This window comes from Drosophila willistoni, chromosome 3R, assembly GCF_018902025.1.
Source record: "Drosophila willistoni isolate 14030-0811.24 chromosome 3R, UCI_dwil_1.1, whole genome shotgun sequence".
Lineage (NCBI taxonomy): Eukaryota > Metazoa > Arthropoda > Insecta > Diptera > Drosophilidae > Drosophila > Drosophila willistoni.
In genome coordinates, this window is record NC_061086.1 from 16,124,820 (window position 1) to 16,152,602 (window position 27,783).

General features: G+C 36.9%; 4 protein-coding genes across 9 annotated transcripts in view; 2 read left to right on the forward strand and 2 right to left on the reverse strand.

The window, feature by feature from the left end:
* LOC6650922 (5'-AMP-activated protein kinase subunit gamma-1) overlaps positions 1–13,855 on the forward strand; it is a 67,708-nt gene extending 53,853 nt beyond the window's left edge. For 3 of the 6 annotated variants that reach the window (XM_023179949.2, XM_023179948.2, XM_023179952.2), the window contains 6 exons: positions 2,178–2,311; positions 7,309–7,357; positions 11,435–11,725; positions 11,790–11,968; positions 12,399–12,602; positions 12,685–13,855. In XM_023179949.2, the coding sequence (XP_023035717.1) occupies positions 2,178–2,311; positions 7,309–7,357; positions 11,435–11,725; positions 11,790–11,968; positions 12,399–12,602; positions 12,685–13,485 (1,658 nt within the window). In that variant the 3' untranslated portion in view covers positions 13,486–13,855. Of the gene's footprint in view, positions 1–295; positions 979–1,411; positions 2,046–2,177; positions 2,312–4,393; positions 5,584–7,308; positions 7,358–11,073; positions 11,328–11,434; positions 11,726–11,789; positions 11,969–12,398; positions 12,603–12,684 lie in introns of those variants that run through there. The other 3 variants (XM_023179950.2, XM_023179951.2, XM_015176798.3) reach the window with 3 other exon arrangements.
* Positions 13,856–17,792: 3,937 nt separating this feature from the next.
* On the reverse strand, positions 17,793–18,494 carry LOC6651731. Its single transcript, XM_002074110.2, has 3 exons — positions 18,441–18,494; positions 18,214–18,372; positions 17,793–18,152 (listed from the first exon to the last, which is right to left on the reverse strand). Exons 1-3 carry the CDS (start codon positions 18,492–18,494, stop codon positions 17,793–17,795), a joined length of 573 nt encoding a protein of 190 aa, XP_002074146.2.
* A 1,060-nt stretch (positions 18,495–19,554) lies between these two features.
* On the reverse strand, positions 19,555–20,279 carry LOC26529196. Its single transcript, XM_015176800.1, has 3 exons — positions 20,226–20,279; positions 19,997–20,155; positions 19,555–19,935 (listed from the first exon to the last, which is right to left on the reverse strand). Exons 1-3 carry the CDS (start codon positions 20,277–20,279, stop codon positions 19,555–19,557), a joined length of 594 nt encoding a protein of 197 aa, XP_015032286.1.
* Positions 20,280–21,244: 965 nt separating this feature from the next.
* LOC6651732 (negative elongation factor A) lies at positions 21,245–27,307 on the forward strand. The gene is made up of 7 exons (XM_002074111.4): positions 21,245–21,636; positions 22,353–22,607; positions 22,668–24,134; positions 24,384–25,550; positions 25,619–26,056; positions 26,128–26,283; positions 26,344–27,307. The coding sequence occupies exons 1-7, from the start codon at positions 21,427–21,429 to the stop codon at positions 26,473–26,475; spliced, it is 3,825 nt and encodes a 1,274-aa protein (XP_002074147.3). The 5' UTR covers positions 21,245–21,426; the 3' UTR covers positions 26,476–27,307.
* Positions 27,308–27,783: the final 476 nt, after the last annotated feature.

A 27,783-nucleotide genomic window follows, 5' to 3' on the forward strand; every position in this document is an offset into this window, starting at 1 on the left:
CTCTCTCTCTAAATATATATTTAAACAAATCAAATTGTGAAAATGTTTCGCACAATCGAGCAACAATAATAAAAACAACAACAACAACTACGGCGCACGTCTGTCTGGCTGCTGCAGCTTTGACTTAATTTAAGTGCGTTCAACTAAGAACGCGGGAGAGCAAAGTAGAAGAAAAAAAAGCTTTAAACATAAAAATTACAATAGTCTGTGTGTGTGTGTGCTTGTTGTGCTTTTTATTTACAGTTCAAGGATTATGTGACTTTAAAAATATAAAACTAAAAATCCAACTGATTAAAGTGATTAAATATTGTTAATTTGACGAACCAATTTAACGACTTACACTGCATTTAATAAAGTGTAACCAAAAAAAGGAAAGTTGACAACGGAAAAGAAAAGAAAAAAACAACAACAAAAACTAAAATATAATTCAAAATGCATGGCATAACGCATCTCTATCGGCAACATGCCGTCGAGAAGCAACTCAGTGCGGGCGGAGAAAGCTGGTCCCAGCACACCAGCAATCGGCATCATCATCTATACAGCGGTTTTAGTGGCGGCGGCACTAGTGAGACCTCCCAAGGCAGTCAACTCTATAGTGTGGATTCATCGAGCAGTTCCAGTTCAAATTCAAATAACTCTAACAATTCTGGCGGCGGTGGTGGTGACATGGGCGGAGTCACTGGCAGTGCCTATGCTCAATGGCAATCAGATCGTCACTTGCATTCACAGCCGCAAGCGGTGCCCGATGCAAATAAATCGTTGGCGAATCATTATCGTCAGTCACCCACCCACCATCAGCATCAACATCAATCAGGCGGTGCTAGCGGTGGAGGAGGAGGAGTAGGTGGTGCCAGTGCTGGAGGAGGTCACCGCAATTCATATGATTCCTCATCGGGTTACATAAGCAGCAGTCTCAAGCGTACACCATCCTCGAAACGTAGTTTCTTTGAAAGATCTCACAGTCCGGCTATCTATGGCGTAAGCAGGAGTTTCATAATTAAATCAGAATACAGTATTTTGGCAGCAGGTTTATAGAGTATCACAGAAATCCATTTGAAAATTTTCGTAGATGTGTAGAGTTTAAATATTCAAGTTTCATTTTGAAAGTTATATTTTTTTGTTATTCTTTTTTGGCTTTCCTTTTTTTGCTTCTTTACCGTACATACAAACATCGATTTTTGCACACAACACCCACTCAATTTTGAGATAAATCGATCAATCATGTTTTTTTTTTTGTTATCGATAATGAATAACAAAAGACAGCTGACCACCGTGTTGAAGGAAAAGTAAATCAAAATAAAGGAGAATCAGTTCCTTTCCCGCTCTTTATAAACGTGCTGCTAAACTGTAGAGTTTTCCATCTAATTGTAATTCAATCCACCATCACTTCCTCTCCCGACCCCAATTACAGAGCATGCGTCGCGGTGCACCAGATTTTGGCTCACCGCCACCCACTGCCCCAGTGGGTGGTTACTTTCCACACGATCTCGATGATATCTATGAAAGTCAGGCTGATCATCAGTATTTCACACACACCGGCGCCATGGGACAACAGCGTAGCTGTGAACGTCCCACGGCCATCTCAATATTCCATCGAGTCTCGGCAGCAAACAGCTCGTTGGACGATTACAGTGGTGGTGGTGGTGGTGGCTCGCGGCAGTCCGTTAATAGCATGGACAGTGGTGGACCACGGCAACGGTTCGATAATACATCATTTGCCAAGAGTCTCAGCATTGATGAACAGGAATTGCCCAGTCAGGGATCACCACACAAGGAGCCGAAGCATAAGCATCATCATCATCACCACAATCATCATCATCATCACTCCATACAGGAGTTACTCAAGCACTTTGGCAAAAAGATGCATGTCTGGCCGCGTAAACATCATGATGCCCAAAGTGTTTGCACCTCGCCACAGAATGATCCACAAGAGAATTTCCGCACACGTTCAAAAAGTTTGGATGTCAATACTCTCAGTCGGCCAAATCGAATTTTGGATGATTGTGGTGCCACCTATAAGATTTATGATCGCATTGTTAAAGAAGGTAAATGAGATCGATAGACAACTGTTGAACTGGTACTTGCTGACTATTTACTATAAAATATGAATAATAGTGTATTATTTCTATTTCTTACTAACTTTTGTTTTTCTTATTTTCTTTCCTATTGTAAATCAGGTGCTCATATGCGTCGTGCCTCTGCTGACTTGGAGAAACGACGAGCTTCAGTTGGTGCTGCCGGTCGAAGTTTACGTGGCGATGGCACCTTAGATCCACATCATGCAGCTATATTATTCAGAGATTCAAGAGGGGTAAGTAACATAAGAAATTATACGAATGGGTAGAAATAATGGTTTGTTTGCTTAACAAGCAAACATAAGAAATTTAGGATTATAGGAAACTCAGTTGTTAATTCGTTTAATTTTTACTGCAACAGATCTCAAATTGATCTATCAAGATTTCGTTGCATCTTTTGGGGGCATATGCAAAAATTTTTTATTGCGTGCAAATGGGGATGTATGCAAAAACTTTATTCCCATTCTGTTAGGCAGCTAACAGCTTTCAGTTTAAATTAGCGGATAAATGTAAAAAATATATATAATTCTAAACAAAGTAAACAACATCTTACTTTTATATTTAAACTATATATGTATATATTCATTTATATATTTAAATTATATTTTAAAATGACTTAGGGATTTAAGAAATCGAAACAAAACTTTACACACGACTTACTATTTTGTAAGATAGATAAGACCGTAGCAAAAAACACGTGATTCAATTTACAAGCAAATACTGCTGAGGTGTAAATTAGAGATATATCCAGAGACTTATATTCTATCTGGCAAACCATTTTCTTTTTAATTTGTGACACTCTCTAGGCAAATAGGGTCCGAATTGGTATATTTCTTGATTGAATAACGAGTAGTCATTCAATTTCATAAACTAAAACTAACTGCTGTCATGGCTTTAATAAATTAGTTAGTCAAGGGGCGGGCAAAGGTTATTTATTCATTAGGTTGACTTTTTGTCAAGTGACTGATAAGTGATTAATTTAACCATCATGATGGGTTTTACTTTTTTTTTAATATTTCCTATGTATATTAATCTATGTAATGGTTCTCACGTAATGCCTTCAACTGACCACAGCAAGGTCACGTAATGCTCTTACAATTTTGTGTCTGTTGCTAAAACTGGTTTGCCTAATAGCAACAACAACAACAACAACAATAACAACTATTACAATCATTATTATTTATTTTCTGTGAGCAATTCTTGTCAGTTTACGTCAGAGTTTTGCGTCGGTGGTGAAAGTCCCAACGCATAAAACAATATATGTATGTATGTATATATAGCCCACAGTTGTTGGCATTCCTTTTGCTTATTGATATATTCTTGCTAATGATGATTAATTAGCTGCGTACATTTCACATCATTTCACATGATTTCCAATATATTGCCAAATGCCGAGTGCCTTAAGTACTCTTTTGTATCTTTGTGTGTGTGTGTGTGTATATATAGTGGGATGTAGATATAGCTGCTGCTCTCTACCTATTTCATTTATAATCTTTTGTATTTGTAGCACAGTTTATTTTGTTTATCAGGCATATTTACACAAAAACCCAACGCTTCTCTCTTCTTTTGCTTTATCTTCTTCTTCAATTCACTCTACTCTATTCTGACTCACATTTAATCATGATGGTCATGTTGATAATAATGATAATTAGCACGGAGAGGCCACTGGAGGCCTTCTTGAGCTTTTCTTTCATTCTCAATGTCGTCGCCATCGTCGTCGTCGTGTGGGTGCAAGTACCTTCATCCTCCCCTCTCTCTCGCGCTCACTCTTTCTCTTCTTTATTATGACAACTTATCCCACATATTGCTTCTCTCATTCTCTGTACAAATATTTGGTAAAGAAGCGGCAAGGCAAATGCAAACCAATGCGCCATGCGCTATCGGTACAATACTCTACTATTGATTAGGGTATATGAGAAATTATCAACAATGAAAACTTTACTCGAAATTTGTATTATTTATATGCAGATATCCTGAAGAATGTCCTTTAATGTTTGAGTTTGAAAGATATTGTATATAATTTTCATTGGTTCTTTCTCTTATCTCTTTCTATCTCAACTCTACTAAACTAGTTATGCCTTTGAAAGTGTATACTAATCTTCGTTGATGCGTGTATCCACTTTTAGGTTCTTGTATTTACTTAAGCTTTAGCACTCTCGCACAAACACACACACACGCACACGAACACAAATAGAAGACTCTCTTTTGGCTGATCAGATGAGTGAGTGCCATGTAAAAGTATAAGTACGTGTGTATGTGTGTGTGTGGGGGGTTCATCTACGCTCGCCAAAACTCTTAACCAGTTTAAGTTTACATTTGCAAGCGCGCAGACGTGCCCGGAACAGGAAAGCTAGCGTAAAGAGAACTGCAAAAAAATACATAAATAAGTTTTAGAGAAAAAAATTAAAAATAATAAAAAAAAATAAAGCAAGAGGCAACAAATCGCGCTCTGATAACTGTTTGCGCGTAATTCTTTATTACGTCTTCATCATCTACGTAAAGTGAAGTGTTGTGGGTGGTGTGTGTGTGTGTTTGAGTGTGTGTGTACATGTATCGTCGTCGGTATTCCGCCTTTGAGTCAAGCGCACCGCGTGTTGGTGTGTTGCCCTCGCCTTTCGCAGCAGCAGCAGCAGCAGCAACAACAACAACAAGGAATGCAACAACCAAATTGCCCATCAGCAACAACAAAAATAGTAACAACAACAGCAACAAATTAAGCGTACGCTTTGACCCAAATTTACCCGCCGACAATGACAACAACAACAACAAAAATAGCCACGACAATGGCAACAACAACCAAAATGCAAAATCTTCACGCAAAGCTCGCTCTCTGAGCAATTCTCCGCAATATCATCGAAAGAAACGTTATAGCAATCTGCCAGCCTTAATGTCAAACAATGGACCAACAGCCGGTCTCAACTATCAACTATTGAATAGTGCAAATCTCAAAGATATTGTCGATGGTCAACGCCAATCGCATCACGTAAGCAGACGCGATGATAGCACCAGCAGCAGCAGCAACAATATACCAAAAACAACAACAAACATTAGCAATGGCAAAACTAAACAGCAAAAAGATTGCAAAAAGTTGACGGCAACTTTAACAGCGGCCATGTCGTCGTCATTGTTGCGTCGCAAGGCCCACAGCAATAGCAATAACCAGCAACAGCAACAACAACAGCTACAACAACAGCAACAACAACAGCAACAACATGGTCGAGTGCGCCACTCTGTAGGTCATTCACCGCTTCGTACAGAGCTTCCTACTAGTGCGGCTGCAGTTCAACAAACATTGGTCTACGAGAGACGGCATATTGGAGGTAGTTTAGTTGGTGGCACTACCACCAAAAGCAGTTTCAGTGCCCACTCCTCACCGCATCGCCATCATTCGCCGAATGCAGTGCATCAATGTCTCTTGATGCGACGACGAAGCGATTATAGTGTCGAACAGATTGAGCAATGGAAACGGCAGCAGCAACTGCAACCTCATTTGGGTCGAAAGATTAGTGTAAGTTAGAATTTTTGATGATCCAGGTGAGGTGGGACGCCATATATGAACGTGGAGTGTTTTTACATCATTTATAGACCACCCAATTAAATGCAATTTCGGTTTCAATTTCGTGGAAAGCTCTTTTCTTTAGGTGGAAAAAAAAGCTTTTCAACCCAAATGGAAACGTTTTATTTTGATTTCAATTTATTTTGTATTGTTTTGTTTTCTATTTTAAACCACAAATTGTTTCGTTAGTTTAGCTAGGCTATTTATCAATTGCCTGCTAAATGCCTAAGAGAAAAATACAAAGAGATTTAAAGAGAGGGAGAGAGATAAAAGATTAAGAGAAAAAGAGAACTCTATTGTTGATTGGTCTTGTGAATATTTCAATGCTACCATAATTCAATACTACTTGAAGTCACTTTAACAATTTCATTTAATTGTATTTCACCCAAATAAAAGATACGACATTTTCCACTCATAAATATTTCATTGCAAATGTTATTTTATCTCTGATGACTGCTGCGATTGCACAAACACTTTATTACTACTACTACTTTGTATACATATATAAATATATATACCTATGTATAGTAGAAGATCTGGAGAACTGATGTGCTATCAGCCTATATAGTTTTATACTCTATACAATATACAATGACAAATTGTTCTGTTGTTTACATAAGTTTTTGGTGTTGTCATTGTGACCTATATATACATATATAATTGTACAATTGAGAGATTATTCGTAGTTGTGACTTTTGGGCACACAACAATGGAGAATCGTAAAAGGGAAATAGCTAAAAAAAAATTATATGGATACGTGGGGGGAGAAAATGCATATATGCATATTTAAATCATTTTGAAAGTGCTATAATCATTTACATGGTCTGATTACATGAGAACTGTTTTGAAATCGTCAGTTAGTTGGCTACATCGGCTGTTCTGTACACTTGGATTTGAGTATTTAGATTTTAGATGTTACAAGAAAGTTCGATTAATGATCAGATCATAGATTAATGCTAAATGCTTATGTGTTTTAATATTTTAAAACTATTCTTTGTGTTAAATTCTTTTAAAATATATACAAGATTGAGTTTTTTGAATATAATGGGATATTTTAATTGTTTATCATTACAGTTAACCCAGTTTATCAATAACAATTTAAGTTTTTCTTCTTATCTTTTGATTTGAATAGTTTAGAAAGCCAAAAAAGGTATTTCATTAACAATTGAAAAACCTTTTCTTTTGTGTACCTTTGTAAAATACCTAAAAGATATAGCGCTTTGATCCTTCTAATTGTGTAATCTGTTGTGTTTCTATTGCTTTTGATATGGCAATATATTGAAGGATTCTATAATATTGATGCGCCATATTACGCCAACTTCAAGGTCTCTAGCTTGCCCTATATCAGCTCTTCCAAAAGGCTCTTTCCTTTCTCTGTTTGTAAATGATTTATGAAAGGAGAAAATGGCTTTAACTGATCTTGATTGAAAGTTCCAAACGATTCTTGATCTTTTATATTACGAGGAAAATTTCAGTAAAGAAGATTAAATCATCTTTATCAAAGTAAAATATATAGAAAATAGACAAATATGTATAATTGTATTTTTTTATGGCTTAGAAATTTAATGGGTTTTTAGGTTAAACTATAAACCAAAAGATCAAGTATTTTTCATATATTATAAAATAAAATTCTATTATTTAAATTAAAATATTTTCCATATTTCATTTTTATTGCAGTTGCCCGTTGCCGATCCGTTCCTAGAGAAAGTCAATCTATCAGATTTTGGTGAGTATTAGCTAGAAATTTGATGGGAATTAAGGGGCTGGCTGGTGGACGTGGGGGAGGGGATGAGCACAATTGGCAGTTGATCAAGAGTCTACCTCTGCGAGATGCTAAAAACAAGGCACACGACGCTGTCGTCAAAGCTAAATATTCCTCATTTATACAAATACATATATGTAATATATACCAATATATACGCAATTTGATTAAATGAAAAGATGTGCATATATCAAAAGGATTATAAAATCATAGGCATGCTGTTTGAGAGTAGGCGACAAGAAAAAGAAAAAAAAAACACCAGCACTAATTATATATAAAGATAAGTATTTATATTTATGGAGAATCGTTTCAGTTCTCATTTGACGTAGATCCCAAAACCAAAACCGAAACCGAAAAAAAACACACCCCCGTGTGCAATATAGTTTACCCCAAAAGCTAATTATAAGTTCTCGACATGGGAGAGCTTCGTGGGAGAATTGGAGAGAAGTGCCAGAGAATCGCATTCTCTCAGCATTGAGATCTTTTAATATGTTTGCCAATTTCAAAGATATTTCGTGAACCTCATTAAATGTCCATTCAAAATATATACACACATACAGATATATCTATGGGTATTTTGCGTTGATCTCTCACCAAAGATATATTCTTTTCCGCTCACCAGGCAGCAGCAGCAGCTTTGTTGTTTTTCCTTTTGTTTGTGTTTCGTGCAACACACCGTTTAAATGAAATTTTGTCAAAACGAAACAAAACATCAAAAACAAAGCTACAGAGAGAAAAACCATCTAAAGATCAGTTTATGATAAAATTTCGAAACGTTTAGAACATCGAACGGCGAACGGGGACAAATATTGCGCGGCATCTTTTCCTTTTTGAATATTAAGCGAAATAAAATATACTTTTTGTGCAGTTTTTTAGTTAAAAAAAAAAATAATATAGAAAAATATAACCATATCATCGTGACCACGAAAAATTAGTGTGTTTGTGTGTGTGTTAGTGTCTGTCTGTGTGTGTGTGTGTGCTCCGAAGGTCTCCCTAATTGTAGTTCTTAGTCACTCGTCAAGAATTCAATAGAAGGCGCCGCGACGCCAACTGACAACGGCAACCACAAATACAATAATAATAAAACAAAAAAAGAAGCCACCCACGACCCACCACGATTCGATTTTTCAATTGTTTTTTTTTTGTTGTTGTGAAAAGGAAAAACCAAAACAAAGCAATTTTAATTAACTTATGGGCAAAGATAATACCAAATCGACAAATACCAATCTATACATTTGAAATTTGTTACTTTTTTTCTAAAGCAAAATGAATTATCTTTTGCAATATTCAATAACAAATTCATTCAATTGTCCTTTTTTTTTTTTTATTTGTATACATATATGTATATCCATATATTTTCCAATTTATTTCTACGTTTTTTCTTTCTTCTTGCACTTTGTTGTTGTTTTGCCACACTTTTTCCGTTGGCCTTCTGCGGCGCACACATTTTGTGTGGGTTTCTTTTGCTTTGGTCTCTGTTGGCATTGTCGTTCTCTTTCCTTTCGCCACAGAATTTGTTTAAAACGTGTGCCAGACATTTGGTTAAAACATATTTCAAAAATCATAAATTTTTCGAAAAATTCCAAAAGACAAAGACTAAAACTATTGGGAATAGAAAATGTGAAACCAATAAATAAAAATGAAATCCCTATTTTCCTTTGACAAAGAGTTTTTTTCTATCCTGGCAATGCTAGCTTCTTGAAACTATGTATATTGTCCATTGTAGTCAAAAATTTTAATATATTTTAGTTTTTTAACTGAAAATATTGCAAATGCAATACAAATTTTAATCAATTGGTTTTGAAAATAAGGAAAAGTTTTTTAATTATTCTCGACTAGACTCAATTAGTAGAAATAAGTATTTTAATCTTCTTAAAAATAGCCAAATTTGGTTATTAAGTAGATACTCCTGAGAGTTTCATAATAATCGCAAATTTTCGATTAATCATATAACTCAGTAACCTATTAATGAATTTTGTTTTCCATTATCAGTAATTTATTAATAGGTTACTGAGTTATATGATTAATCGAAAATGTGCGATTATTATTAACGATTAATTGAAGATAAATGAAAGAGAATCTTCATATAGCTTAAAATTTATATTCGATATTCGATATTTGAAAGGATCGGCAATTAGAAAACATTTATTTTCACCAAAACTATCAATGTTTATTTATATAAAGAATATTATAGTGGATAATCTGATCCTCTTTCCACAAAACGCAAGAAGTTCAACTCATCATCGCAAATAGGCAAATCGTCTCTTAGAGTTTCAAAAGTTATTGCTTTTTCAGCTATTTCTTTTCTAATGTTAATAATTGACTCGGTCCAACCGAATCAAGATAATAGGATCTTGCTTTCGTTTCGTCGATTATTTGAGCAATTAATCGATTTACGATTTAATTTATCGAAAGACATTGTATTTAGATTAATCGTGGCTTCAATAGTTCCTCTCTGTGTGGTATATATATATTCCCTTTCAATAAATTTGCAATGACATGGGGCATATTGCACTTTCTCTTAAATATTCAGATAATTAGATAGTCAAAATATATATTGAAAAGAGGATAAATATGAAAAGAACGATTCGTAAAACCCAGGATTAGTTTCAAACATTTTAATTGCCATATTTGCATATAAATCTAATCATATATCTGAAAAGGAGGCGCGTCTTATATGATTCGAAAATAAAATATCATACCACTAAAGAATTTGTATTCCTGGTAATGTTCCCCAAAATTTACGGCATTTTCAAATCATAGAATTGAAAAATGCATTTCATTTTGGTATACATTATTCGAGACTAATGCTCTTGGGATGTCGGTTAATTAATTTCTTGGCACAAATATTTATCGTATAATGACGGGATAAACATTCAATAGCTTTCTCAATGGCGAATTGATAGATACCCTTGAGTTTCATCGATTGCTAATAATGATATAGTTCTAAACAGAAACTTTAATTATGTATATACAGGAGGAAATTGTATTACTTGTATGTATTTTAATACTCGGTATTAAAAATCAGTTTGCAGGGTATCTAAGAAGCAACTAAATGCCGACTAAATGGCAAGGTCTAGTTCAACTAAACCAAATGAATATTATATATATATACATATATTTTAGGTTGATTAACACCTTTGGGCACCGCCTCAATATTTATTTGTTTACAGTTTTCATTCCTTACTGCCTGCCGTCCCTCTTTTCGTTCTCTATCTTACTGCCCCTACCACCTTTGTCCCTTCCGTTTTCCCATTCGAATGATCATCATCCTCATCATCATCATCTTGAACGCAAATTGCCTTCGTTGGCAATTGCGTGAAATGAAAACTTATATTAGATATTTGTATTTTTGGTTCTTCTATGCTAAATTTATTTTAATTAAAAGAAATGTCTTAATTTAATTTATGTTAAGGCGCGCGACAAAAAGAATGAAATATATTTTCACTCAAACATTTGAGAAACATTTCAGCCTATTGTTATTGTGGTTGTTGTCGTTGTCGTTAGTGTCTGTTGAGAATATCAATCAATATTGATTTAGGCAATTCTCATTTGCTCAGTGAGTGAAAGAAGGGCAGCATTCAATTTAGTTGTGAATTAATTAGCAAAGCCACAGGCAAATAAAAAAAAAAATCTATAAAACAAAAAATACAAAAATAACACAAATTATTTAGTGATGCGATATTGATGAATCGAAATCGGTATAGGAGGAGTTTAGCGAGCAAAGTGAAGTGAAGTGTAGTGGAACACGGGCAGAGAACGCAACGCATGTTACAACTGCATTTCTATTCAAATCATGCGGGTCGTTTGGTACTCGGTGGCGGCAACGGCGGACGACCTGGCGATGTTCTCTACTATCCATTGGAGAGTATCAAAGAGTTTGAACAAATATCGGAGGCCTGGAAGCGTCTGTTAGCCGAGCTCTTAAAAAAAGGTTCCAACATTACGTGTTCTCACCAAGCCCTCCCCACCCACATACCCCCCTATTCATGATACATTCCATACTAATCAACATTATTTTGGTTTTTTTGATATTTACAGAGGAGGACGACTCACAGATCTTTGTCAAGTTCTTTCGTTTTCACAAGTGCTATGATCTAATACCCACCTCCGCTAAACTGGTTGTCTTTGATACCCAATTGCTGGTGAAGAAGGCATTCTATGCCTTGGTCTATAATGGCGTTCGTGCTGCACCGTTATGGGATTCGGATAAGCAGCAATTTGTTGGCATGCTGACCATAACAGATTTCATTAAAATCTTGCAAATGTATTATAAAACCCCAAATGCATCTATGGAGCAACTAGAAGAGCACAAATTGGATACATGGCGCAGTGAGTACTTTGAAAACTTTATTCAAATTCAAATAATTGAAATATGTCTTTGTTTTTGATTTAGGTGTGCTGCATAATCAGGTGATGCCATTGGTCAGCATTGGACCGGATGCCTCCCTTTACGATGCCATTAAAATTCTCATACATAGTCGCATTCACCGCTTGCCCGTCATTGATCCAGCAACAGGCAACGTTTTGTACATATTGACACATAAACGCATACTGAGGTTCCTCTTCTTATATGTAAGTTGCACAAAATGAACGAGAGAATTGTTAAGTTAGTCAAAAAGGAGACCATCAGAAAAACAAAACAAGAAAAACCAATTTAAAAAGGGACAAGCTGGTTTCCATTTTGAAATCCTGTATTCTTGTTTAAACAGTAAAGATATGTTTGATGGACTAAGACCATCGAATGCTAAAAGTTTGCTCCCAAAAGTATGCAAAGAGTAGTCACAAATATTACTTTTTAAAATTATGAATAGCTTTTTAGACTTATAGAACATTTTTCGCTTAAAGATCGATCATTTGTTTTAAATATAGCTCATACCAAAAATACTTTATAGTTAAGTTATAGACATTTGAAACTGACAATGGCATACTTAAGGGGGCAAAATTACAACCATTTTTCCCAATTAATTTCTAAAAAAAATGTTTTCTGATTTTTATTCCACAGATTAATGAATTACCAAAGCCCGCTTATATGCAAAAGAGTTTGCGTGATCTGAAAATTGGCACCTATGACAACATTGAGACAGCCGATGAAACGACCAGCATTATTACAGCTCTCAAGAAGTTTGTCGAGCGACGCGTCTCGGCCCTGCCCCTGGTGGATTCCGAGGGCAGGCTGGTCGATATTTATGCAAAGTTTGATGTGATTGTAAGTAAAATGCATATACAGATAGATAGATCTATGAGGGAGAGACTAATTCTATTGTTTTTTATTATGCATTGCATTGCAGAATCTCGCCGCTGAGAAAACCTACAACGATCTCGATGTATCATTGCGAAAGGCAAACGAGCATCGCAACGAATGGTTCGAAGGTGTGCAAAAGTGCAATTTGGATGAATCGTTGTACACGATTATGGAGCGGATTGTACGAGCGGAAGTGCATCGTTTGGTTGTCGTTGATGATCAGAGGAAGGTGATTGGCATTATCTCGTTGTCGGATATATTGCTGTATCTGGTGCTGCGTCCCAGTGGCGAAGGTGTTGGCGGCTCTGAAAGCTCATTACGTGCCTCTGATCCCGTCCTGTTGCGCAAAGCGGTTGAGGTGGAGGTGACGACAGCGTCAGCGACATCAACAACGCCCCCGCCACGCAGTCCTTCGGCTGGTTCGGCTGGCAATCGCAGCCTAATTGAGGATATACCCGAAGAGGAGCCTGTTGTGGCGTCCAGTGATAATAACAAATCCGCCAGTGAAGACAAATTCAATAATAACCAGCATGAGACGGCGGCAACGCCCAACGGTGATAGCCATAACAGTCCAGTTCCAGCTCTAGCCGAAGTGTCCTTTGCCGATGAGGCGCAAGAGGAAGACGATGATGATGAGGATAAACAGAAGTTGGAGGAGGAGCAGGAGGAGGAGCGTAAAAAGGCAGCTGTTGCTGCAATTGCTGCGGCGGCACACACAACAGGGACACGAACCGATGAGGAGGAAGATGATGGGCTAAGCAGCGCTGTATCGGCTGCCTCGGCACTTGGCCAGACACAGTCACTGGCCACGCCCACGGCGCGAGAGATGGGGCTGGTTAGTGAATAAACAACAAATATATATTATATTTTAATTTAATACAAAACAAGTAAAGTAAATAAACAAACAAACAAACAAACAACACACACCCAACACACAACAATAATAATTTAAATCAGCAAAGAAAACTTATATTTGAATATTATTAGTTGTTAAGCAAATATTATTACAATATGAAATATTATTATCTATTTTACAAACAAAAACAACAACAAAAAATCAACCTAAAAATAATACAACAAAACAAAACAAACAAAAAAAACAAAAACAAAAACTGTTAACAATATGTTTATATATATATAAAAAGAAAGAGAAAAGAAAAGAAAAAGAAGAATGATAAAAAGCAACAAATTATATTAAATTGTCTTTAAATTTTAAATTATGTAATTGATCATTATATAGCATATAGTACAAGTCGAAAAAAATCCGAGTTTTCTTTGGTTTTTTTTTATAGAAACCTTTTTACAGAACTACAACAAAGTTTATTTCGAAATCCCCTAATGAATGGCAAGTTGAGACTCAAAACTAAGACTAAATCAGAGAAAAATATTTAAGTCATCTTGCTGACAGCTTCTTAAAATATTTTGCTTTGGTTGATTTAGGCATTTTGCTTGAAGCTAAAGATATTTCAGAGAGTTGACCCCGTGTAACAACTGCTTTAGTTAGCTGTTTTGAAATAATGTTTCATAAAGGCGGGTTTCTGCCTTGTTGAGTCAAAAAACTCGATTTATTTATTGCATTTTCTGTTAGATACATGTTTCAAGAATGTACCTACAAATTTTCAAGTTTATACACATGTTCTCAGAAGGTTTCCGCGTAAAGTAGACTAGAAACATTAAAAAATATTGAAAATTGTTCGTTAAAAACAAATAATGAGTAGAAAAAAAAACGTAAAAAAACGATTATTTTCGAAACTCATAACTTTTTTTATTTTACAACTTTTCTTTTTGATTCTAGTCTACTTTATGCACTATAGCATATAGATTAAGAAAACATTTTCATTTTTGGTTTCAGATTCTCTGTAGAATTTCCGTGACTGGGATAAATCGAGAAATTATCTGAATTTTGGCCCAAAAATTAAAAACCCCCTTAAGAGATTAAAAGTTAGAACTTAAAATCAATATAGTTATTCATTCTTAAATTAAATCAAGTGTCTTTTTTATGGGTGTTAAAGGTACCCATTGGTCAACAGGCAGGGCCGCAGGGAGAAAATCAGGTCCCAGGGTAACCATGTTCGGGCCCCCTACTTCCCTTTAAATAAATCCGCCATTTTCGACTGTGATGTATCGCGGGCCCTTCTGAAAACTGCGGGCCCGATTCGATATCGTGTTGACCAGTTGGAAAATAGAAGTTTTGAGAAAAACGCTTTTGAAATTTTCGATGCCAGGCATAGGTTTAGCTCATAGCAAATCATATCAGCGATATATTTAACTTTTTAACGAGAACAACTATAGAAAATCCTTTTAATCATTTTAATCACCATGAAGACTGAAGATTCGCTAAACTTCAATGCGAGACAAAAAACCAAGCTAGAAGAAAAGAATTTAGCATAGGAAGAGACATCGATCTTGTATATAGATTTATTACATAAACATTGATTACCAGCTTCCCTCACACATAAATTCAAAGTTTATATATCAAATATGGGCAGATAGATTTTCCTTCTCTTCTTATTTTCTGCGATGCTTTGCAAGTTATTTAGGCTTCTTGGAAATTTTTATTGGCTTCATGGCCTGAATAAACCAAATTATATGACCCGCATATTCCATATTCATGGAATAAACTTCAAAAACGGTTATATTAAGTTTATAAAAGCCTAGTGGAAAATTGTTTGGCAAATTATCTTGATCCAAGTAAATGTTTCTAGCAAATATATGACCTTCAAAGGGACAGGAATGATTGAAATTTGTAAATTTCGAAGTAACTCGCTTTATTATTAGGCCGTATGGTGAAAAGTTTTGCCTGGCTAATACGGAGCACATATTTAGTTGAACATCTATCAGAAATGGCTGATATTGGTTGGTATAATCCTTTTTAAAGATTTGAAACCGCACCTAAAAGATTTGTATTGAGTTTTAATTGGATTTGAGAAGCAATTATATACTTGCCGATATATTTTTCATTGGCCTGACTAGATCAACATCCATTTTGGCTTCAGATCTATTCCAATTGATGGCTTTGACACGACAAGAAGCATTTGTTGAATACCTTGGATCGGTGGTACATATAATATTCTTCATTTTATATACCACATCCGAATCACAATTCTGTGGGCAATAGTTAAACAATTTGATTCAATTTCTTATCGAATTGTAAGTATAGAAATTACTACCATTCGCTGAGCCAATCCTAAAAAGAGGATGAATAAAATTGCCGTCATCATGTTTGAATACTGAGCTGGATAGCAAAACATTTGATCATTTCTATATTGAGACTATGAAATCATTTAGAAATGCTAATGTGACTTTAATGGCGACATTGCCTGTACATGGGCGATAATTGTTCCCACATAATCCATCTTTATGGATGATGTCTCCCACACTGAGATTACAATTTTGTAAATGGCTAATGGAAAGTTATTTGGCGAATAGCTTTGATCCAAATAAATATTCCGCCCAAAAATATGTCCAGCATAGGGACACGTATGATTGACATTTGAGAATTTCTTTGCTATTTGTAATCCAATCACACCGTATGGCAAAAAGCTCCTTTTCGACAATATCGAACACATATTGAAGGTGACATTCACAAGGAAAGGATGAAACTTATTGCTGTAGTCCTTTTGATACAGCTGTCCACTGATCTGTTGTATATATAAAGATATTTATTAGTCGTGAATCATATTTTGAGGAACATCTAAATAGCATACTGTTAAATTTTTCAATGGCTGCACCAGATCCACATCCATGTTGGCAATGGTTTTGTTCCAATTGATTGCCTTTAGACGGCATGAAGCATTAACTGCGTATTTCTCATTTGAAGAGCACTCCAGATTTCTGGTCTTATATATTACCGATTCCTCACAATGCTAATGAATCATTATAATTATTTTGCATGTTTAGGCAGATATAGGCTTAAAGAATTTACCACTAGATTAGCAATTGCTAAGCAGATGAGAACTAGAATATTTGCAGGCATGATCCAAACTGGGATTAAAAGATCTACGTAGCCGCTTTTAGTAATCATGAGTAACTAAGCGTAAATTTACAGCTTAATTGATTAATAATTGCTTGGCACGTTATGCTGATAGTTCAGATATCATAGAGCACATTCCAAACTTTTAAAAGTGATTAAAAAAAGTAAACGAAATATCTATAAAAACCAGAAAATCAGGCTAACTTCAGTTTGCCAAAGTTTAAAATTCCTTGGAAAAAAAGGTGCAAAGTAGAGAAAAACCTGTTATCTGAAAAGTCGAATTAAACGAAAGATCAAAAAACCAACTATTTATGACACATAATTCTTCTATTTCAATTGTGTATCTAAGGGAGTGGCAAAATCAGGGAAATTTCCTCCCAAAAGTATGCAGTAAGTAAAGTAAAGTATTTTAATCTTTTTTGAGCGCCTTGTAACTTAAAAAGCAAAAAACAAAGTTTGCTTTGAAGAACAGAATATTCAATTCACAAACTCCTTTAAATGTTTTAAAATCGATTTCTTGGAGTGATTTTTGCATCATTTAAGGGAAACAAGTTAAGGACCAAAGAAATAAAGAATTTTGAGATACCCATAAGTGTTTTCCAGAGATTTACTAGATCTTGGAGACATTTTCTATCGAAATTTAAGACGAAAGGGAATCATCGTTTTATCTACTTGTGAAAGCTGACAGAATTCAGTGATACACACTAATTAGAAATAATTAATTAGAACGTGATCTGACCGGAAAAGTTATGGAATATTAACTGAAGAACTCATAATGACTATTAGTGGGCGAGTAGCAGCCAACTAGGAGGAAATTTACTCCATTTTAGCAGTCTTTACAGACCATTTTTTACCAAATGCGTCAAAGAAGTTAGGGTATTACTGAGTGGAGACTATGTGTAAAAGTGAATTGCTGTTTCCCATTCTAAGCTAAGAAAATTTCGCGAAATTTTATTCGATGTACATAAAAACATCAACTAAATTGAACTATCTTAACGGCTATTGCCCATATTAAAAAAATGTTTTTATCATTGCAAAATTATTGCTTTTTTAATAGTATGTATTTGTTATATTAATATTGGTTTCTAGAATTCCCATTGTATTGCAAACAGATTGTAAGATTTTATAAATACATACATACATACATAGGAATATCAGGTTCAAATATCTTGACTCGTGGGTTATTTGTTTTTCTTTTTAATTTTAATGGGCTCCATGGCATTAACATAGCCAACAACTCCGCCCACATAATCAAGGATCTTGGGATAGGTCTCAAAAATTGTAAAGTTTACCTTATAGTAACCCAAAGGAAAGTTATTTGGCAGAAATTTCTCATCCAAGTAAACGCCCCTAGCAAATAAATGACCCTCATAAGGACAAGAATGATTGAAATTTGAAAATGTTTTTGCTACTTTAAGAAAAATCACTCCGTAGGGTAAAAAGTTTTGTCTCGATAATATTGAGCAAATGTTCATATACACATTGATCAAAAATGGTTGATACTGATTGGTAAAATCCTTTTTGAAGACCTGTAAATGTAACTTTATACATATTTTATTTTAAACTTTAATCATAATCACAATATAGCTTAATATAGCTTACCGATATATTTCTTAATGGTTTTACGAGATCCACATCCATATTGGCAACAGCTTTGTTCCAATTGATGGCCTTCACACGGCAAGACGCATTTGTCGAATACTTTGGATCAGTGTGACATTCAATATTCATCATTTTGTACACTATTTTTGGTTCACACTTCTGTTGAAATCGTTAAAGATTCAAATTAATTTCAAATATATATATGACCATTTTTAATTAATAGCTACCATCTCCTGAACCAATGCTAAATAGCACAGGACGAATAAAACCGTCGCCAACATAGTCAGACTTTAGAATAACTAATGGCATATGCATTATATCAATTTACTATAATATGTGAAATCTACATATGTAATGGGATTTTAATTTACATTTAAATGCTTTGAAAATGTATTTTAATGTTTTAAATTCACATTTCAATGTTGTAAATTAGCATGTTAATGTTTTGCTTTTTTTAAATGTTTGTTTTTACTTCACTTGTGATATTTTCTGGGTGAACTTTGATCAAATCAGTGTTAATGTGACGTAGTTTTACTTAAAAGCATTTACTATCTTTGGATCAGTATTGAAACAGTAATTATTAAACATTTCTCTATATCTAGAAACAACCAAAATATTAATTTCTTAATATAAATAATAAGTAGAAAAAAGATTGATTGCAAATAATAATCATACGAAGAGGGTCGTTGTCTACCTGTTATCGGTGGGAAAGATACGGCAACAATCTCTTTAAGTTCCCTTTATAAATTTGAATGTAGCGCCAAGTTTTTACCAAAAATTTGGTGTCTGGCAGCGCCATCCACTCCACTACACAAAAATTTGGTCACACTGTTTTAGCGGTAATCTGCTACTTTTAGCCCCACTAAAAATACAAGAGTATCGCTAACACACAGTGGCTTAGTAAATGCTTACTTCATTATTTATAAATTTGCAAAGATTATTCGTCGTGTAACTAGAAGGAAATTAACTCTATTCAAGCAGTCTTTGCAGACCATTTTTTTACCAGATGAGTTAAAGAAGTTAGAGTAATACTGGGTCAATATTTGAAGACTATGTGTAAAAGTGAATTGCTGCTTCCCATTGTAAGCTAAGAAATTCTGGGATCGGGAAATTTTATTCGATGAACATAGAAACATAAAATAAAATTGGACTTCAAAGGTATTAGCTCTATTCAAAAGTTTTTTTTAGCATTGCAAAATTATGTTTATTTAGTAGTATGTATTTGTTATATCAATATTGGTTTCTGGAATTCCCACATATTGCAAACAGATTGTAAGATTATATACATACATACATACATACATACATACATACATACATACATACATAGATACATCATGTTCAATTATCCTGACTCGAAGGTATTTTGTTTTTCTTTTTTGTTTTAATGGGCTCCATGGCATTAACATAACCAGCAATTTCGCCCACATAATCAAGGGTAATGGGAGAGGTCTCAAAAACTTTAACGTTTATCCTATAGTAACCCAAAGGAAGGTTATTTGGCAGAAATTGCTCTTCTAAGTAAACGCCCCTAGCAAACAAATGACCCTCATAAGGACAAGTATGATTGAAATTGGAAAATGACTTTGTTACTTTCAGCACAATCACTCCGTACGGTAAAAAGTTTTGCCTCGATAATATTGAGCAAATGTTCATCCACACATTGACCAAAAATGGTTGGTACTTGTTGGTATAATCCTTTTTGAAGAGCTGCAATTGTAACTTCAGACATCTTTTATTTTAAATGTCAATTCTAATCACAACAAAGCATACTATAGCTTACCGATATGTTTTTTAATGGTTTTACGAGATCTACGTCCATATTGGCAACAGATTTATTCCAATTGATGGCCATCACTCGGCAGGACGCATTTGTCGAATACTTTGGATCAGTGTGACATTCAATATTCTTCATTTTGTATACTATATTTGGTTCACAATTCTGTTGAAATCGTTAAAGATTCAAATTAATTTCAAATATATATATAGTTGCTTTTTTAATTAATTGCTACCATCTCCTGAACCAATGCTAAATAGCAGAGGACGAATAAAATAGTCGACACCATAGTCAGACTTTAGAATATCTAATGGCATAGCCATTATATCAATTTACTAAAATATGTGAAATCCACACATGCTAATGGGATTTTAATGTCTATTTTAAGGTTTTGAAATTGTAATTTAATTTTTTAAATTTGTTATACTCTTGCAAAGGGTAATGTAAAATTGGTCAGATGTTTGTAACATAGGAGGAGTAGACGTTTCCGATCGACCTAAGTATATATATTCTTGATCAGCATGACAATCTGGGAGGATATCGCCATGTCAAATCAACTTTACGCCTCCATTTGGAAAGCTATTAGAATGAAGTTTTTGAGGTATTTAAGCTATTTATGACGCGGGTAAGATAAAGTATGAAAAGCAATCGAATCGGACCACTATATCCTGTAGTGATATGCGAAAAATAGACTAGTAGCTGAGGTAAAAGGTTCAAAAAGCTTAACAGGGCAACCCTTTGAAGAAATTTCATATTCAATTATTATAGCCATTATGTCCTGCAGCAGACATAATTAGACAACCAGAATAAGACAACCAAAACTCCAAGAATTTCACAGAATTTTCCATGTATAACTTGATCATTTAAAAAAGAAAATACTTAAAAGATAAAGTTAGACATTAATAGCACAACAAATTATCATTTTAGATTAACACATATTTTGAAATTTGGCTTTGGCCAGAGCAGTCGAATATCGAAATTATCAGGCTAACTTATGCCCACCTAAGTTCAACTTAACCGGTCCAAAATAAGCACAGTTCAAAAAGCGCGCAAAATTAAAACAGACTGGCAGCGCTATAATACAAAAATAACGTTTTCCAACACTAAATCTAGCGTTAGCCGATTTTTCTCTAATACACAGTGGCGCCCCCACTAATTTGAAATAGCTGGAAAATTATCGATAACATCAAAGTTGCATCCCAGATATAAACGAAATTCTCTATCGACCTATCGCGCATCTCTATCGATTTATCGATAGTGCCATCGATGGCTCTGAGTGGAAGAAAAAATTAAATAAAACAATTTACGGTGAACGTCGGGGGCGTGATTGAGGAAAACTTTTTAACAAATAGTGCGGTCGAAGAGTGTCGGAGGCCGCTGATAAGTGAAATTCGTATATGCTACGCGTGTGGATAGGTGTAAACAGTGTCTGAAAAATGGCCAACGTACGGGACAGCGACACATCATTGTGGCTGCATAATAAACTGGGTACATCAAATGATTCGTGGATAAACGGTTCAATATGCTCGCAGCTAAACAAGGAGGTTTTGCGCAATATCAAAGAATGTTTTCCCGATTTGCAAACTCAAGTGAAGTTGAAATTGCTTCTCAGTTTCCTCCACATACCACGCCGCCTGGTGGAAGAGGTAAAAGAAAAAACTAAAAAAAAAAAAATGTTCAATGGGAAAAAAGTACACCATCGCGCACATACACACACACACATACTAGCAAGCGTGCATGCATGCGTTTGTATGTATGTATGTATCTGTAAACTTGTATCACTTGGTGAAATAAAAATAAAACTAAGTTACCGTGATTACAACAAGAAAAAATGTAACGAAGGATAAATTAGAAATTACTTAACCAGGATATTTATATGGTTATTTGAGCCAAGTTGGCAGATGGGAAATATGTCAATGGATGTCTGGGAAGAGATTTCCCGCCACTTCTACTTTCTGTGTATACATTTCTCTCTCTCTCTCCCGCCCTCGCTCTCTTTCTTTCACTGCGTGAGAGTGTGCAATTTGTAGAAGTTAGTTTCATCAACTAAAATAGTTTCAACTAAGTTTAAATGCTTTGAAAATTAAACGTAAACAATTTTGTATTATTTTTTTGCTTCGAATTGGAATTTTTAATTAGATATTTGCTAAGTGGATTTGTTTATTTTTATTGATATTAAGGATTCTACAGTTACAATTATTTGTAAACAAATGAAATTATTTTCCTTTAGTTGGAAATTAATCGGATTGCCAAGAATTTGATCATTTTAAAGTCTACTAGAAATCAATTCGTGTGGGTGCAGTATGTTTTTTCTTGCATTTTAAGTTACTAACCGTGTTTTTGTTTGTTGTTTTGTCTATAGTGGAAGGCCGAACTGGAGGAGGTTATCGAGGTGGCTGGCCTTGATTCCGAACTTTGGGTATCCATGTTGGCGGAGACAATGAAAACATTTCCGGCCACAAGTTCCCTCAATACAGAAATATCCGATTATGAAGATACGCGGCCCATTTTCACGGACATGGTCAATGATTTGCGTAAATTGGTTAATAAGCATTCCGATTTGGGTATGCTGCCACTGGAGTGCCAGTATCTAAACAAGAATGCCCTGATCTCTGTGGTAAGTGCTGGGATTTCAACCATTTTGAAATGATTGAGCTAACCATATTTGTCTCTATAGGTTGGACAGCAGCCGGCTCCCGTCAAGCATTTCGAGTTGAAGCGTAAACCCAAAAGCGCCCAGCTACGCACAGAGCTGCTCCACAAATCCGCCGATGCCCAATCATCGCTTAAGAAGGCTTCAGCGCCCACCATACCATTGCGATCGCGTGGCATGCCCCGCAAAATGACAGACACGACACCGCTTAAGGGCATACCATCCCGCATGCCGACAACGGGATTCCGTTCGGCCACTGTACCGGGCAGCGGTGCCCAGCGTCCCAATCTCAGTCGTACACCAGCTGGTCGCAAAGATGGTGGCATTAAGCTCATTGAACTCTCGGAACAGCCTCTGGGCTATGCTGCAGCCAAGAAGCGCAAACGCGAACAACAGCTGGAGGAGCAACAGAAAAAGCAGGAGCAGAAGCAACAGGCAGCTGCAGCGGCGGCCGCAGCAGCAGCTGCTGCCACCACGGGCGATGCCGAGAGTCCTCCAGCAGATGGGGCAACCGCTGAGACGCCTACAACACCTACAACCAACAATAACAATAATAGTTTCGAAATAAAAATGGAGGCACAGCTAAATCAAAGCGATGGCGGCGTCCAGGAATTGCAGGACGACGATGATTTACAAACATCCGAATTGGCAATCAGCAAGTCTATGCAAAGCGATCCGGAAACACCAGAGTATGCAGCTGCAGCCACTCTCAACTTTACCCAGGCTACGCCGACAACACCCACGTCTACGGTAACTGTGGCCACCAAGACGCCCGAAACTCCAAAGGTCCAGAAGACACCTCGAACTTCAAAGGCCAAGGTGGCTAACAACAACAATAATAACAATAACAACAATTTCATTCAGACGCCAAAGCGTATTAAACAGGAGATTGAGATCAAGAGTGAAGAAATTATTGTGCCAGCCAACATAAAACTGGAGAAGATTGAGTCGTCACCATCTCAGCAGCAGCAGCAGCAACGTGTAATAATTCAGCAGCCATCGTCCGCACAGCGTCTTCTAGTGCGCAGTACGCCACAGAAACGACAGAATAACATCACTAGCAACAACCTGCCAGCAGGAGCAGCAGCAGCAGCGGCCAACTCAACAACAACAACTACAACACAAGTGGGTAATACCACAATCAAAATGGAGAAACTGGATATTAAGCCAATACTACGAGCAACCAGTGCATCTGCCGCGACAAGCACCAGCAGCACGGGAACTACAACAACCATACTCACACCGCAGCAACTGAGACAGGCAGCAAATCCTTTGGCTAATTTACCCAATAATATCTCTGTTAAGATAACCTCTGCCAAAGCCAAGGCAGCAGCGGCTGCAGCATCTGCATCAACGTCTAGTGGCAGCCAAGCTTCGGCCCAATTGCAGATACATCAGCAACAAACCACACAACAGCAGCAACAACAACCCATTTTGATCAACAGTTCTACGCCCGTCATACTGGCCTCATCGCCCAGTACCCCAAGAGCGGTAGGTGAAATTTCAATACTTAATGTACACACAAAACAGATGAGAAAAGCCCAAGAATTCCATAGGGAATTTTCTGCCACTAATGGGGGAATTCCAAACCAATACCATGGCAATGAAAAAACCCTTGAAAAATCCTTATATTATGCTCGTCAAATGTTAAAGAAGCAATATGTTGGGTTAAGGATTTTCTTGCAATTATTATTGCCTTCTGATTTGGTCACTAATTAATTTATTTATTCTATTTAACAGAAACCACAACCCCTGCCCAGCAGCAGCAGCACAACCACCGCCACGACGATACCATCGCAGGCCATCAAAACGATGCCTCTGAGCCAGCTAAAGACAGCAGCCAACAGTGGGCCAGTAATTATCTCGCAGACCATAATACAGCCAGCAAAACGTGCGCAGCAACCGCAACAGCCGCAGCAGCAACAACATCATCAGCAGCAGCAAGCAGGCACTTCAAGTGCTGCAGCCGCACAACAAATCCAGCAGCAACAGCCACAGTTGATTGTACCCCAACAGGCCCAACAACAGCCGCAGCAGCAGCAAACGCAATATATACTGGCTGCTCCACAACAACTGCATCAGCAGCAACCGCAACCCATCTTACCGACATTAACATCTTTTACACAAACACGGGCAGTGCCACAGACTACAACGTTGTATCAGACGACGGCGGGTGGCAGCGGGCAGACTCCTACCAAGATATTATTAAAGACCTCGGGGGCATCCAGTGTGGTGATGACGCCTCTGCGACAACAACAGGGCGGGACTACATTGGTCTCGAGCAATCCACCACCATTGGTTGCCACGTCGGCGGCCATGGGCTTACCTGGGCAACCGCAATCGACGACACTCAACATTCAGAATGTTCAACTGCCCAATCGCCCGGTGACAATACAACCAGCCTCGCAAGCTGCACAGCAGCAACATTTGCAGGCTCAGCTGCAGCAGCAGCATCCGCAGCACACAATTGTGGCCAATACAACGGCCACGCAGCAGCCAAAGCTGTCACAAGTATTGATGCAACCGGGCGGCACTGTAACCACAGCTGGTGGCGTCTCCACATTAAATGTATCGCCCACGGCGGGTAAGAACAAGACGATTATCCTGACACAGAAGGGTGTCATCCTTCGTAATATTGGCGGCGATATGTATCAACAAATTCCGATCAGTAATGTGGGTGGACTTCAGAGTCTTGGCGCTGGCGCCACTCTGATGACAACTACGGCGGCGGGACCGCCTGGTCTGGTGAAGACCACCCCATCATCGGCTAGCCTACAATTGCAGCAGCAGCAACAACAGCAAGGACAGCACAATAAACAGATATTGCCCACTCTGATACCAACCAGTTCACTGGGTGGTCAGCATGTCATTGTCCAGCAACAGCAGCCCGGCAATGTGATTGGCAATGTGAGTAGAAATGAAATAAAATGATCATTGAACTATTTCTGATAATGTTTTTACCTGTTACCTCGCAGACCCCACAGCAGACGATTATACGTCCGGTTATGGCCAATGTTGGTGGAAGCTTGACCACGCTGCCGCAGGGCCTGACCTTGATACAACGGCCGGGCCAACAGCCGCAGCTGGTGCAGGTGCAAGCGGCGCCGAGTGGGCCGCAGCGTACGATTATCACATCGGCGACTACGGCAGCGGCCACCACGGCGCCGCAACAGCAGCCGCGCCAGCAGCAGCAGCAACAAATTTTGGTTCAACAAAAGCCGGCACCGGCCCTGCAGCAACGTTTGGTCACCTCCACGAGCAGTGCCAGCCAAGGGCAGCAAGCTAATTCGAATGCCGGTATTTCGCGTACAGTCCAGGTTCAAGTACAGACCCAGCAGCAGCAACAGCCACAACAGCAGCAACAGCCAGCACAGACGCAACAGGCGCCTCAACGACGAGGTCTTTCGCTTTCTGTAAGAATTCCACGCTGTCTTCTTGCATTCGAAATATTTAGTTTAACATTTTTTGCTTAATTTTTCGACAGAATGAGCATGTTCATAAGGCTCACGAAATGTTCCGCAAGGCAAATCGTGTATCGCGGCCTGACAAAGCTCTCATCTTGGGCTTCATGGCGGGTCTGCGAGAGAATCCGCGACCCAATTCAGAAAACGTTTTGATTATCAAATTAGGTGAAACAGAGGTAAGTTTCAAATTAAATGACTGTATACGAAAAACCAATTCTAATTGGTCTTCTTTATAGGAAAAAGTGCAACAGGATGATGGCAACACGGCCTTGTGCCTTGTGGAATCGCATATTCGTTTGGACTACAATACTGGCGAGTGGAAAACATTCCAGAACTTTAGGTTGCTGGATCAGACTGCCGCCTCATAGTCTACAAGGATTATACGTGTGCGCAGCTCGAAATGAATGTGAATGTAGGGCATCCAGCTGCTTGGTTTAAGCTGCAGACGCGTATATAGAAATTTCAAATTTTGTTTTACGGTCCTACCGTTCTTTATGGGCAGCAGCAGCAGCAGCTGCAATGACGCCACTAATTAGGCAACTATAACCAGCTTCTATATCCCTATAATTACCCGCAACCAGAACCACAGTCCTAATCCGACCTATGCGATCCCCATCCCATCTCACTACAGAACCCTAAGATACCATATGCTGGAAATAATGAAACTATAAAATAATTAACGTAAATTAGCTGTACAGTTGTTTAGTATATAGCAAAGGCTAGCGCTTAACCATTTAGTAAACCTGCCCCTTCCCTTTTTCATACAAATACACATCAACATTTATTCATACATAAATACATACATCCGCAAAAACAACAAACATACATACATCATCTATACATTCATATATCCAAAAACGTGGACAACGCTCGATTGGACATCGGCTAAAGACAATAGCAATGGGATAGTTCAAAAGTGAATAATTGGATATATGTACATGAAATCATTATGCACGCATAGCCACACACCACACACACACACACACACACATTATATTATATACGTATATGTATATGCAAATATATATTTAGCATTGTGTAATTAATTGTCAAGTAAAAAAAGTGTATAATTAACTTAGCAAGCAGCAGAAAATTCGGAGCCACAAAGTACGCTCTGTATTCATTAAAGAAATACAACAAAAGAAAAAAAAAAACACACACACACAACTAGAAATGAATCGTCGAAGAAGATAAATACAAGCAGATATATGTATAAATCTATAGACAACAACAACAGCGATCATCAGCAACTACAGTAAAGGTCACATAAAAATGTTCACTTGTCTCCAAGAATAAAACAAGCAAACGTATTTGTGGCTTTAATGTTTAAAAAATAATTATTTATATCTATGTAAATGTGTCCCCAAATGCTAAAACAGTTTTTTCTTGTCCAGATATATATATATATATAATCAGAAATCGTCATTGTTTAGAGAACAACTTGTTGGTTTATATTTTCTATAGCATTTCAGCACAATTATGGCTTACACTTCCAGTTGATGGAATCTGTATTGTATGTATGTAAAACGTATACTTATGCTGTAATAGGAATATAGACTCAAAAACTTTTCATGTCGAATTTGCAGTTATAAAACAACAACAAAAAACAAAAAAAAAACCTTATATTATGTAACTCTCTTAATCTCTCTCTGTATATATGTAATACGTAATATTCC